This window comes from Phascolarctos cinereus, unplaced genomic scaffold (assembly GCF_003287225.1).
Source record: "Phascolarctos cinereus isolate Bilbo 61053 unplaced genomic scaffold, phaCin_HiC Scaffold_4;HRSCAF=312, whole genome shotgun sequence".
Classification (NCBI taxonomy): Eukaryota; Metazoa; Chordata; class Mammalia; order Diprotodontia; family Phascolarctidae; genus Phascolarctos; species Phascolarctos cinereus.
Window position 1 is genome coordinate 208,606,915 of NW_027555847.1, and position 14,703 is coordinate 208,621,617.

The 14,703-nt window shown below is 36.3% G+C and overlaps 1 protein-coding gene across 2 annotated transcripts in view; it reads left to right on the top strand.

The window, feature by feature from the left end:
- VPS35L (VPS35 endosomal protein sorting factor like) overlaps positions 1 to 14,703 on the top strand; it is a 112,180-nt gene that overhangs the window by 90,141 nt on the left and 7,336 nt on the right. For both annotated transcript variants that reach the window (XM_078152870.1, XM_020965262.2), the window contains exons 28-30: positions 4,217 to 4,356; positions 6,242 to 6,407; positions 9,573 to 9,691. In XM_078152870.1, coding sequence (XP_078008996.1) covers positions 4,217 to 4,356; positions 6,242 to 6,407; positions 9,573 to 9,691 — 425 coding nt within the window. The remainder of the gene's footprint in view (positions 1 to 4,216; positions 4,357 to 6,241; positions 6,408 to 9,572; positions 9,692 to 14,703) is intronic.

A 14,703-nucleotide genomic window follows, 5' to 3' on the forward strand; every position in this document is an offset into this window, starting at 1 on the left:
CTAGCTTTGTGTCCTTAGGAAATTTCTTGTTATCTTTGGGCTTCGTTTTCTTCATCTGAAAAATGAAGTGAGTTATACTTTATCAGAATTGGCATCTGTTTAAGGGAGAACAGCCTTTTTTAATATTAGACTATAATTTTTTATATGTGTTATCTTTTATCTATCTTTTTTAGTTAATAAGAAATCTTGTATCAGCCTTATCTGTTCTGATTTTTATTATTTTAACTTATATAAGCAAACACAATAGAAAGATAAAAGATTTATATATAGTCTCCAGAAAGCTCTTGTCATAATGTACATATGTAGCCTAGGAAGTGGAGACAAGGCCCAGAAGAGTTGCTATATAGTCTTCTTCTAGTAGCATATTAGTGTTAGGTAAATTGTCAGAGGCTTTTATGGTTCTGAAGTAAATTTCAGATATTTCTTTGTACACGTGCAAAACCTTCAGGTTTGCATAGTAGGGTAAATGTTTATTTTAAAATTAAATTTTTTTCAATTGAACTTGGATAAGAAGACCTACTGGGTTTTTTTGAGCTTGTGCTAAAATAGAGCAGAAGAGTATGTTTATGCACACATGAGTGTGTCTATATGTGTGTGTGTGTACATGTATATGTATATATGTGTGTATGTATATGTGTTTGTGTGTCTGTGTGTACATGTGTGTATATATGTGCGTGTATGTATACATACACACAGAAGTGTTACAAAAAGCAGCTATAGCAGGACATGATTTACTGATTCTCCTGAGTCCAGTAGGAGTAGTTTAGCTAAAGAATACATACCAGAGTCTGCTGTAGATTTGGGGAAGTTATTTTTACAGGAAAAAATAAAGTGGATCCTAAAAAACAAAAATGAATTATATTCAGATATTTTCCTAAGTGTACAGGAATGTTAATCCAAGCTATTATATTAGTTTGATCTTAAGGAAACACAATGGAATTGTTTTATATTGCAATTAGATAGATAGATAGATAGATAGATAGATAGATAGATAGATAGATAGATAGATAAATAGATATAGATATAGATATATGTGCAGTTATACTACTGGCAGGCTCTAAGGTAGAAAAATGGAGATAAGAGAGAACAGAATTTTATATTCTACTGAAAAGTAGAGCTGGAGGGTAAACATTTTAAGTGAAATGGGAGAAATGTCTTTATTTACATAATAGATCTTTGATTTATATTCTTAGTGCCATGTTAATTATGTTTGCTGTATGCTCTCTTACATATATTTATTAGATGTGGCCATTGTTAAAAGTCTTTAAACCTCCTTGCCTATATGATGAAGGGATGGAAACATAATAAGCTGTCTGCAACCATGGGTGCCCACATATCTCTCTAGCATAACAAATGAGACAAGAGGGTGAAGGTGAGTTGCCAGCTTAAGGTCATAGGTTAAGGTTTAGAATTGGAAGAGACTCTTATAGGTTGTCCAGCTGAACTTCTTCATTTTGCAGGTGAGGAAACTGAGACTCAGAAATAGGAAGTGATTTGCCTGAACTGGGATTTGAACTTAAGCCCTCAGACTCCAAATCACATTCTCTTTTCCCTCCTATGTGCAAGCCAACAGTTCTGGAGCTAGGTCAAAAGAGAAGCAGCTTCCACTCACATGTGTGTCCTTTTAATGTTTTTACTGCAAAACTGCTTAATAGGCTGCAACATTTTCGTGTAGAACTAAAACACAACTAAGCTGTTATAATAAGTCAAGGATAAATGTAGGAATTGAGCTCCAGATTTGGTGCTAAGGGTGTGATGGAAAGTGTAAACTCAGCTCCTTCTTGGCCATTTTTCAGTGTTTTGTTTTCCCAGATGATTATCAGCTCTTAGATTGCAATGCTTGCTATCCTTTATTTAGAAGCGCAAGAGGAGAAGGGAGGGGGAGACAGGTGTAAAAATAGCATTACAATATAAGCTTCAATGTAGTCCACTTTAGGACACAGGTGAAATCCTGTCTTTTTTTTTTTTTGTAAAGAATGGACACAAAGTAGCATTTCTTTTTTTTGTTTGTTTGTTTTAGCGGTGGGGTTAAGTGACTTGCCCAGGGCCACACAGCTAGTAAGCATTATGTGTCTGAGGCCGGATTTGAACTCAGGTCCTCCTGAATCCACGGCCGGTGCTTTATCCATTGCACTACCTAACTGCCTTCTATGAAGTAGCATTTTGGATAGAGATTAGCAACTTGATTTCAGGGTCACCCAATTGATTGCTCAATGACTTAAGCACCCAGACTCACAGTGATCTTTCTTCTCTGAACTCTTACAGCACACATTATACATACTAGTCATTTGGTATGTAGGATATACCATTCTGGACTCTTTGGCTTCTCCCAGCTTAACCACATCCATGTAAAATCAGTAGGGATAAATGCACTTTGGTGTATGAGTGAGATTTTTCTTTTTCAGAGATACTTATGAGTGGGAGGTTTGTTTGCTGGAATTAAGAGCAAACAATCAGTCCTTCCTACTTATATGTCTTGTTTCTGTAGGTAAATTTGTAAACCCCTAAAGATCAGAAATAAGGTCTTGTACTTTGTACCCTCACAGAATCTGGCACAGTGCCTTGAACATAGATGTACTATTATTTGGTTGGTTTCTTGGAATAGTCACCATAAATAGTCAGTAGCTAAACTTTTTGGTATAAAGGGATTAGATTGATACGGTATAAATTGTGGAAGATGAGCTTGTAAGAATCATAGCTGCACAGGGACTATACTATCTTTTGACTCTTTTTGTATCTCCAGGGCTTAAGTGCCTGGCGCATAGTAGGCACTTAATGTTTTTTGAATAATTGATTTGAAGGGACTAGGGATGTTTAACGTGAAAAAAAGAAGAGGGATAGAGAAAGGATAACTGGTGTTCTAGTATCTAAAGGTCTCTCTTGTAGAAAAGGAATTTTATTTGTTCTTCTCAACCCCAGAGAAAATGATTTCATTTAGATGATGTAAGGCAAAATTCCAGCTGTCCCTTGCAACACTGAAATTCTGGACTAACTCAAGTAAAAGACTGTTATGTCTCTACAATACAGTCTTTTCCAAGAAAAGAAAAAAGTAACATGGCACCATTATTAGTAGATATTCAGAATGTTCTGTGAGACAAATCTTTTAGGAATATTAATTTTTCTTTAAGGAACAAAGGGTAGGAAGAAAGCCCTGCTTCAGAATGTAGATTTTAGCATACATATTCTTCTTGTTAAATGCGGGCTTTATTCCCAGTAAATTAAATGTTTGTTGTTGAAGATGCTTTTCTTGTAATGGATAGGATTCCAGTTTTAATTTATGATGCTATAGACAAGTATAATTTCTCTTTGCATCGTTGGAAATCATTTCTGAATGGAATTATACTTGGACCATGAAAGTCTTTGATCAGTATTCTAAAATGTCAGTTGTCAGGTTCATGTTTTGATTATTTTGTTGTTCTTATAGCCTGTGCTTTGGGAATTGTAGAAGGGAGAAGAGCTCTTTCTAAAATATGCCCACAATCATTATCTTCCTCCTAAATTCTGAAGGGTAGTGTGGTTAGCAGATGGAGAGTTGGCCTTTCCTTCAGGGCTCAAGAAGACTTGGATTCTGTGACCATGAGCAAGTCCCTTAGCTTCTTGGTGCCCCAGACTTCTCTTTAGAGACTAATATGCTACAGAGACCATTGGTATTGGTGGATGGGGTTTCGCAAAAACACAGACACAAACTCACCCCAAAACATTCTTCTAGGAAGATTTCAACTTGTCTTGAGTTCTATAGATGATAGAAACACAGTTTTAGAGATGTATGGAACCTTAGAAATCAAGTCCAAATTCCTCATATGTAGGTAGCAGAGTCAGGATCCAAAACCAGATGTTATGTTGCTTTGTCTGTTGTTTCATGCTGCCTGCCTGCTATGTATCCTAAATGTTTCCTTAGAAAAATACTTTAGTAAAATAGGAAGCTTCCAAAGCAGATTTTATAGTAAGGGTCTGAACTGAATATTCAAAAAACTGCAGTGACCACCTCATTGAATGTACGGTATGTTCAATAAAGTCACCGTGGTGCTCCAGGAAGCTCATTCCAGTACATCCACCTCTGTGGAATTCAGAGTTTCTGTTGGACCTAACATTGCATTGTTTGGGTTTTTTTGCATGAATTCATATTTCTCACAACATGGTTCACAAACCGTTACATAAATACAATATGTTCTATAGTTTGTAGAATGCTAATACATGACCTTTTTTGTTATTGCAGCTGATGCTTTCTTCAGAGCTGCAGTAAGCCTTGTTCCTGAAGTTCCAAAGATGATTAATATAGATGGAAAGATGCGGCCATCTGAATCATTCCTTCTGGAGTTCCTCTGCAATTTATTTTCTACTTTATTAATAGTTCCGGTATGTAACAATGGCATAATTATAAGTAGCAGTTTTTTTCTTCTTGCCCTAAGAATGTCAGGAAATTAGACCTTAAATCTTCCAATGGTCAGATTTTATAATTTCAAATAACTTTGCTTTTTATTGATGTAGTACAGTGTATCTCCTTTCAAACTTTTTTGGCTTTTCCAAGGTTTAGTTTTTTTTGTTTTTTGTGTGTGCCTTCCTCTTCGCCTGATTATCTATTTGTATAATGGGAGGAAAAGCAGCCCTAAGGCAGGATGTTCCTTGAAGTTATTGCTTGATTAAATAATTTAAATGCATTAGAGATTTTCTTATGTTAATTGGCTAAATGGGAAGGAAGCAATGGTAGGAAATTCAAACTCTTATACTTAAACTCTATACTTAACTACCTTGTGGTTCTCCAGTAACTCATGCCCTCCTTTGAGAACTTTGTACTGCCCTTTACTAACTAGGGAAGTTGATCTAGAAACGGCCAGCAGCAGGGGAAAACTAGTATTGCTAGAAGCAATGTGAGTACCTTTCAGCCAGCTGTACAAACCGAAGAGGGATGTGAGTTTCTTTGCCCCATCTTATAGTGAGGCAGTTGGGGTTAAGTAACTTGCCCAGAGTCACACAACTAGTGAGTGTTATGTGTCTGAGGACAGATTTGAACTCAGGTCCTCCTGACTCCACGGCCGGTGTTCTCTCCACTGCGCCACCTAGCTGCCTGTCTTTGCCTCATTTTAAAAGATGGGTGATAAATAAAAGAATAGCAAATAGGAAGACAAAAATGAGTCACATTTGTTATAAATAGAATTCTCATTGCCTTTCATATTGCAGCTTTTGAGAATGAGTTTGATAAGCCTCAGTCCTGTTTCATTTATTTAAAACCAGGTGGAGGTTCTTTCTGACTAGATAGAGGGCCTAACATGTTTTTACTTTTACTTAAAATTTCAGTGTTAAGTATTCTCATGGGACATCAATGGCCCTTTCTCCATTGAAGCTTTTAAAGTAGTCATAATTAGTGACTATTTTAGTCAGCATCTAAATGGACTCTTAGATAACCAATACTATTATTCATTCAGCTTATTTAATTGATTAGTTGATAGAACAATAATTTCTAGACTTTAATGGCTTTATCCAGAGGACTGAAAATATTCCACAGACATTTCCACTGATACTAAAAACACCTCTGAAGGTTAAGGAAGAACAGATTGCTCTAGTTTCCACATCTTTGCCTCATCCTTGACTCTATACCCAGCCAGATTCTCTGACATGGGATTTTAAATTTTAGTATCCATAGAACATCAAATGGTTAGTCAGCTCTTATTGCCTTCGTCTTTACCTTTTGCTTCTCTTCCTTCATTTGGTGTTGGGCCAAAAAAGGAAGAATCTTAGTTTTCTGAGCAAACTGAAAGAATCACCTAAAGGAAGCATTTGTTCTTAGTTTGTTGTTTATGTTTTGAAAGTTCTCTTAACATAAAAGAAATGCAGAATTTAAATCTGCCATTAGTGATAACATTTTTGACTTGGAGACTTACCTATTGTAGGTGGTTTCTGGGATTTCATATGATAAGAGAATATTCATCTTTTTTTATTGTTAGTACAAATTAGTGGGTTTTTAACAAAAACTTTTATGTTCATGTAAAATTTGTATGTAATCTTGGGATTTTAGCCATTAAATTGACACCTACTTTTTTTTGCTTCTCAGCACTGCTAATGAGGGTTTAAAAGTGATGAGTAATTTGATCTCTGTATTATTTAACTTGGCTTACTTGTGTGATTTTTTTTAAGTAAAGCAATTTGGAATTTGATTTCTTTACTGTTGCTATAACTAAGGTGCCTAAGCTATTGAATATTTTCCCTGAAGTTGTGTGTTTATATAATTGTGGTTTCCCTTTAGGATCATCCAGAACAAGGAGTCCTATTTCTTGTTCGAGGTTTACTAAATGTGATCCAGGACTACACTTGGGAAGACACTAGTGACGACAAAATTCGTATCTACACCAACGTTTTACATCTCCTCTCTGCAATGAGCCAAGAGACTTATCTCTACCACGTAGACAAAGGTAGCAGTGTGTTCTTCTTTTTCACTAATAAATATTCCAGAGTGTGCATGCATTACCCACCTACCTTAGTGAATTTCATGAAAGTCATAAATGAAAATATTTACAGTAGATGGCTTTTGAACTAATGTTTTGATATAGCCTTTATAGCCTAAGGACTTTCCTCTATTTAAATACCTCCTGGGTAACTGTATTAGATACCTTTTTTTTACATAAATTCTGCCAATGCTAGTGCTTCATGGATATGGATGACCAGAACATCGCATAATCTATGAGCATAGTGGTTTATGAAGGTGCTCCCAGGCTTGGAAATTTATTCAGAGAAACTTGCTTAAATGACTAGCAGCATTGTGGCATTCTCAGATTGGTATTTTTTAAAAATCTCACAGAGGAGTTGAGTAATGGTGGTAAACAGAATTTATTGGTATTGATTAACAGACTGTGGTACAGTCGAGATAAGATTTGGAAAATGTAGCTGACGCAGACTTTTGAGCGTTAGGTAATAACCTAGAAGAGTAAAAAAACTGTAGGTAATTGAATTTTTTCTTTTAAAACATATTCAAGTGAAGTCTGAGAACTTTTAGAATACATTGTAGCCTCAGATTTTCAGTAGTAGAGGTTGTACGGGTGGAGTTGATAGGGAAGGAGTCCAGTTTTTTAGATGTTTAAAATTAGAGAAACTTCTTTCTTAACACAGCTGTGTTTGAATTGGATGAGAAATTGTGCCTTGACAAGTCTTGTAGCCAGAGAAGTTCCCAAGGAGGAGCAAAAGATTGCATGAATTGGATGAGTTCCAGTTTTCTGACTGCTTATTTTATCTTCGTGCTGTGGCAGTTGTATAGTCTTGATACTGATTAAATCTTCAGAAGAAAAGGGTTAAATAATTATTCTGTTTATAGCTAATTACCTTACAAGCTTTATTTCAAGATTCATTAGGAGAGGCCCAAAGTTACCTTTAGCATTGTTAAAATAGCCTTGAGTTTCCCAACCCATATTCTAATATGTGTGTGTGTGTGTGTGTGTGTGTGTGTGTGTGTGTGTGTATACATATATATATATACATATATATATATATGTATACACACACACACACACATACATACACATAGGACTGCTAAGCACCTACTAGCATTCTCTATACTATGATTTTGACAACCTTGTCTATAACTTTCTTGAGAAGTTTTCTTTTTTCTTGTCTGGTGTGATGACAGCACAAAAGAACATAATAACTGGCAAAAGCCAAGAGGAATTTTCAGGCTTTAAATGTCAGGTCCATGTATTACATAAATTGTGACAGCAAAAATGTCTTGTACTAGGGAAAGGTTAAATAAAATCCATGGCTTCAAGATGAAAGAACAGAATGCTATTATGCAACTGAAGTAATTGGTTGTCCTTCTGAAAATTTATACTCTGAGACTACAGTGGTTTATACAGGAGACATTTTGGATGATCAGTTTGGGATAACTCACGGAAATGATGAAATTAAAAGCTCTCTGATATTAATGTTTCAATGAGGTTTGAAAAAAAGGCTCAAGCAAACTTTAAAAAATTCTGTCTTGGGGCAGCTAGGTGGCGTAGTGGATAGAGCACCGGCCCTGAAGTCAGGAGGACCTGAGTTCAAATGCGGCCTCAGACCAAAGACTTAATACTTACTAGCTGTGTGACCCTGGGCAAGTCACTTAACCCCAATTGCCTAAAAGCCCCCAAAAAAAATTCTGTCTTATTCAGTAGGGGTTCTAAAAAATAAAATGGTAGAACTGTCTTCAAATCTCATAATATCGAGTCTCCTACAGATGACCTCCTAATGTTTAAAGAAAAACCAAAGCCTTAATTTGTATTTTTTTGGAGAATGTTTTGCAAAAATATATATTGAGGCATTAAATAGACACAAATATGTCAATGCCCTCTGCTCTAAACATGTGAATGCAAAGAGGGTGGAATGAAGGAGCTTGTGGTTAAAGTTTGAGATTTCATTGAATTCTGAGTAGGCTGTGCTTCAGATGAGTTGACTCTAGTGCTAGTATTCCAAAAAGATCATATTCTGTGCTTTTTTCTCTTTCTACCTTCCTACCCTCACCTCCAAACCTGGGAGCCATGTTTCTTTGTAGCCTAGGATGAGTATGTATTTATATACCAGCTTCACAAATACCCATTTGTTCTCTTTATGTAATGTTTGAGAAGTCTCAAGTGTGTATAGGTATATGAAGTTTTGTTTTAATCAACGAGCATTTATTAAATGTCTACTATGTTCAAGCCACAGAACTAGATACTGGGAATGTAGATATAAAAATAAAATAGGGGCAGCTAGGTGATGCAGTGATAGAGCTCTGGCCTAGGAGTCAGGAGGACCTGAGTTCAAATGTGGCCTCAACCACTTTTTCAAGGCGCCTTGAAAAAGAGCAGTCTGACTAGTGGAAGGAAAACCAGGAGAGAGAAGTGTCATGAAACCAAGAGAAGAAAGAGTATCTGTGATGAGAGATGTCATCTTGCTACATTCATCAGCTTTATGAGTATGTATGATGGAGGTGGATGGTCAACAGAGTCAAGTGCAACTAATAGGGTTAGAAAAATGAATGGTAAGAAAAGACCAGCAGCTTTGCCAATCAAGAGGTCTGGTAAGTAGTAACATAGGAGAGTAGTTTCCATTAAGTGATGAGGTTGGAAACCGGATTTCAAAAATTTGAGGAAAGAAAATGGAATCAGCAAGTACAGAAAACTTTTTCAAGGAGTGGGGCCTTGAAGGAAGAGATACATAAGGGGGTAGAAGGATCTAGTGAGGGGTTCTTTTTGTTTTTGTTTTAAGGATAGCCATTTTTTTTTAGGCAGTTGTGTACTTTGAACATAACTGATGGAATGGATTTTTTTATTCTTCTTCATAAGCTACTGAGCAGATTCACTTTTTGTAGCATGGGTTTCATTACTAGCCAGTGGGAGGGTAAGTATAACACTGCAGGGTCTCTAGCTCAGTCTCTTAGATGATAAGATGTTTTCTTTGTGGTAGCCAGGTTCCCAGGCCCAACAGGAACTTGGTTATGCCATTTCCATTTTGTTTTCCAAATTTTCCCAACATCTGTTGATGCTGTTTTTCCTTCTGACTCCCTTTCCCTTGGAAAAAGATAAAAGTTTGCTCAGAATAGATTTCTCATGTTTCATTGTTTGTCCACTTAGTTGATTCCAACGACAGCCTCTATGGGGGAGACTCAAAATTTCTGGCTGAAAACAACAAACTTTGTGAGACCGTGATCACACAGATCCTAGAACACCTCAAAGCCCTGGGAAAAGATGAGGTATGTTGACTTGACTACCATTCATACTGTACTGCTGTGAGAGTATATGGCTTTCAAGGCATGAAATGGAATATTTCCAGATTGGGACAGGCTATTATGGTTTTTCTTTAGTCCTTAAAAGTTTTTATTATTGGGGTTTCCCCACCATGGCTTGTTATTCAACTGCAGAGCTACTTTTGCACATATGGTTAAGATGTTACATATGGTTGTTATTTATGATGGGCATAAACAGATCCACAAAGCCAGAATTGCCTTTTAATTAACTTATCCTCTTCCCATATAGCCTTACACTCACCAAGAACTTGTAAAATATATTTTTTATGCCAAATAGATCAGCTTTAGTGAATTCAGAACTTATCCTTGACGGGAGGCTTAGAGTCAGGTCTTTTTCACCTTGATGATAGTTGTTTCATTCTAGTGCTGTGCTGACCACAGTTTCCATTTTGGCAGACTTGGGCCAAATTTATAAATTATGGATGGACCCTTGGTCCTTATTTGAATTCTTGTTTGGATAGATAGATCAGTCAGATTTAATTCTCTCCGCCCTTTTCCCAGGTTTGACCTGTTTCATAAATTCAAAATGCAGCCAAGGTGTTAAGTGCCTTCTACTCTGTTAGGTAAAAGTAATAGATAGAGGGACTGAGAGTCAGCAAATGTGGTGTAATAGATAGAATGCTGGATTTGGAGTCAAAGACTTAGGTTCAAATCCTGCCTCTGATATATAATATCTGTGTGATTAGGGGCACAAGTCTCTTACCCTTTCTTAATCTGTTTCCCCATTATAAAATGGAATCATAGTATATGTGGTACCTACCTAATAGGGATTATTATGATGCATGTGACCATTTTTTTTTAAGCCCTTTGAATACTTTTTACTATGTAGCATACATAAATTCCAGTTGTTAATATTACCATCATGATAATATCATTATTACTTGTGACTCCTATGCTGCTTGGATTTCCTTCCACTAGAGCTTTTCTTTACTTGCCTATTCAAGTTCAGGCAAATGAGGATTATGAGCTTTGAGTACTTCTTTTTTCCCCAATTTTAAAATAAATTTTTATTGACACATTTTGGTTTTTAGTTATTACCATAGTTTACCCCACTGTCTCTCTTCTGCCACTCCCAGAGAACCATATCATATAACAACTTTGAGTATTTCTTAATGCTTTTTCACTCTGACATAATAAAGAGGATGGTCTGTCTTTTTTATTTGTTCTTGTCAATATTTCAGTTGAATTTGTGACAGTAACTCCTAGTAATATAGTGTTTTGATATTTACTTTCCTCACAATGAGTCTCTGAAGTAATTAGGTTATATGAGTCTTAAATATGTCCATTTAACAAATGTGGACATTAAAGCTCTTACAAATATAAATTGGCCTTTTGAAAAACAAAATCCCTTTGCTCTGACCCTTCCCAGCTTTTAAATTCATTTCCAGCTAACTGCTGTTTGTTTCTCTCACCAAAAGAACTTGTCAGCTTTTCTTCAGTTTCCCTTCTCACAAGTTCCTCCTGTTTGAATCCCAGTGTTTCTGTTGGGGGCCTTTTCATACACAGCTACTGCTGCTGCTCTGCTCCAACCTTGGCAGGATCTCTTTAGGGGAAGAATAAGCTTAGACTGATTTGAGCCTTTTTAGGCTCTGCAATGCACATTTATAAAGTGTGTATCTTTTTTTAAAAATGGCATCTTCTTCTCCCCCCCATCCCAAGAAATTATTTTTTTAATATAAACTCTTTGAAGAGGAAAAGGTAATGTAAGTTAGTACTAGAGTGAGAGTAGACTTTTTTGGGAGTAACTCTATTCCCTGTGCTTTCTTTGTTCACTGAATACTAGGTGCTATTCTAAGAATTATAGATCTAGAGCTGGAAGAATGACCATCTAAGATATCCAGCCTCCTAATCTTACAAATAAGGAAACTGAAGCTGAGAGAGATTAAATGACTTGCCTCAAAGTCATACAAGAAGCACATATCAGAGGTGTGGTTTGAACTCAAGTCCTTGACTCCCTTTCCCCTGTACTACACTGCTTCTCTGTGCAAAAATTCTATATTTACAGTTTAACAAGAGCAAAGACACTGAAATCTCTCAACTCTATTCTCTTGAAACTCCACGTAGCTTGGACTTGGGAAGCGTGGCTTGCCACTTCACATTCTTTATTGGGGAATCTTATTAGGTCACCTGTCAGTCCTAGGGACTCTGTTCAATATCAGTTTAGAAAAAAGTGGGGGAACTCATCATGTCAATTAACATTGGCATTACAATAGGAATAACAATTCTTTTTTACAAATTAGTGCTGCAGCAGAAATGCTAAAGAAAGAAAAGTCAAAATTTCCTCTCCTCTTGATTATGGATTTGGTAGTTTTTGGTCCAAAGGAGAATCTTATAATTTTGAGGAAAGAGTTGGGGACACTTGTCCAAATTTCCTCCCAATGTGTTAATTCTCTCTCTGTCATCTCTAAATGATAGTTTTTCTGATGCTGCTTCAGTAATCTTGGTTACAGTGAATTATGCCATTATGGGGATACTATGTGGTATGGTAAAATGACCACTGGGAGGGGAGTTGGGAGACCCAGGTTGAGTTTTGCCTTTTGCTGCTAATGTTGTATGGTTTTAGGTAAGTGTTTAATCTAAAATGTGGGAATTAGATTAAATGCATTTGAAGATCCTTTCCAACTCTAAACCTCTCAGCCACAATATCCTCATCTGTAAAATGAGGAGGCTGAACTGAGTGACCTTTTTAGTTTCTTCCAATAGACCTTACATTTTGTAAATCCTTGTAATACCTTAGATTCTTCTACTAATTTTTAGGTTTTATTCCTGTGAAAAATTATGTGAGTCATAGCCCTTTTACTTACTAAGCCCATCAGGTTTAGTCTCACCTTCTGCTTTGGAGGCCAGCTAGGGAAGTGATGTAATTTGGGTGAAAGGCATCTAAAATAAATGTCCAGGAATTGTTTGAAAATATACTTCACCCAGTTGCCAACAGCTTTCTCTTTAATCAAGATTACTGTTGGTGATGTAAACTAATAAGAACCTAGTTCTTGACCCTAGAACATCAGTCTAAATATAAATCCTAAGCAGCATATATGTAATCATGATAACGTCTTTTGGGGATGAAGACAGGTAACTCAACTTGGAATGTGCCATGATCACCATTTAAAAATAAGTTCTAGGGGCAGCTAAGTGGCACAGTGGATAGAGCACGGACCTTGGAGTCAGGAGGACCTGAGTTCAAACGTGGCCTCAGACGCATAACTTACTAGCTGTGTGACCCCGGACAAGTAACTTAACCCCATTGCCTAGCCAAAAAAAACAAAAAACAAAAAACAATAAAAATAAGTTCTAGTGAACTTTGGAAGTATTTTCTGGGAACATTTTTGATTTTTATAGAATAACAGGTGTTCCCATCTGAAATGACTGAACATGTGATATTTATGTTTCAGCTAAGATGTGGATTGATTTGAAACTCAACATTAATATCTTTTCAGAAAGGGCACTATGAAAATCTGTACAAACCACCTCCCTGCAGTAACTCAGCAAGCATGAGACCCATTGCTCATCCACTCTAGAAGGACAGAAATAATGGTGTCAGATTTCCCCCTGCACAGCAGGAAGTGTGATGCTTACAGCTTTGGAGAGCAGCCTTAATGGGGAACTTGATGGTTCCAAGTGACTCTTCTGCTTTTGACTTGAATGCTGTGGCGACCCTGCTTCACAATGAATAAAAATGTGTTTTAAAGTCATCTCAAGGGGATCATGGTGCTTTAATGAAGAACTTTATGCAGTTGTTTGGGTTGAGGTGAAGCTGGGAACCAATCCAGATTCTTAATGCTTCCTGCAAGTGACAATTCTCGTAGGAGAATTAAAAGAAACATAATTTTCTATTTAAAGCCTCCTAGGAGGGATTTTGAAAACTTGGTACTGTACTGTTATAATGCTCTTTAGTGCCTTTCTGTTCTTTTAAAATTGGTCAACATGGTTTTTTGTTACAGGAACAAATCCAATGATATTGTTTTAAATTAATTGTAGCATTTAAAACACAATATAGTTATTCAAAAGAGAAATATAGTGGGACAGCCAAGTGGTAGTTATATTCCTTGTTCTGATTTTAACAGTATTTTCTACTTCAATGAATTTTAATTTAAAAGGGCTCTCTGTCTTTTACTTGGCTTTACTTTGAAATTTTCTTTTAGTGGTGTCCTTTTAGATCAAAGTAGAGAATGGTGTCATCTTGTTACATGGATAGTTGAATGTTGGCCACTTCAACTGAAGAATGCTGGATCTTCAGAAATTGTAATTTTTGCTTAATTAACACACTAGCAGGTAAAATGGGGATCTTGCCTCTACCCTATAGTAGAATCACCTTCATTTCTTTTGTTTTCTGGGAGCTTGGATATTGGCAAAAATTACCTCTATCTCAGTTTGATGTGGTCAATATGCATTTGATTAAGCTGACAGAGGTTATTTACCTTTCTTTCTGCTTAAGTGAGGGTATCATCTGGATTTACTCAGACCAAAGTTGAATAAAATTTGTTAATGTAGTGAATCAGACATTATTATGCAGCTGCTTTTTAAATAGCTATGTTACTTGTTTCTTTGTGGCAAAAGTAGAACTTTTGACTTCTATCTGGGTGGGGATTTTCCTTTACAAATGAATAAACAGAAATTTATTCTCCTTCTCCACCTCCCCCCCCAAAAAAAAACACTCTAGAAAAGAGGGAAAACAAAATTCCAGATATCAACTATGCTATATTAAATTAAGCTAGGTCTGGACCATCAGTGATAAACAACATAACATTTGGAATCGAGGGCCTAGCAGATTTTTGACCTGAATAATATGGAACAGAAAAAATTAGGACTGTATATGAAACCTAAAATTTCTAAAGCACAGTGCTTGGTACACAGTAAGCACTTAATAAATGCTACATATAGCTTTTTTGTTTTCCAAATTTCATAGGTAGTTCCAACACTACCCTGCTTTTCTATGTCTTTCTGAGTTTCATCTTCTC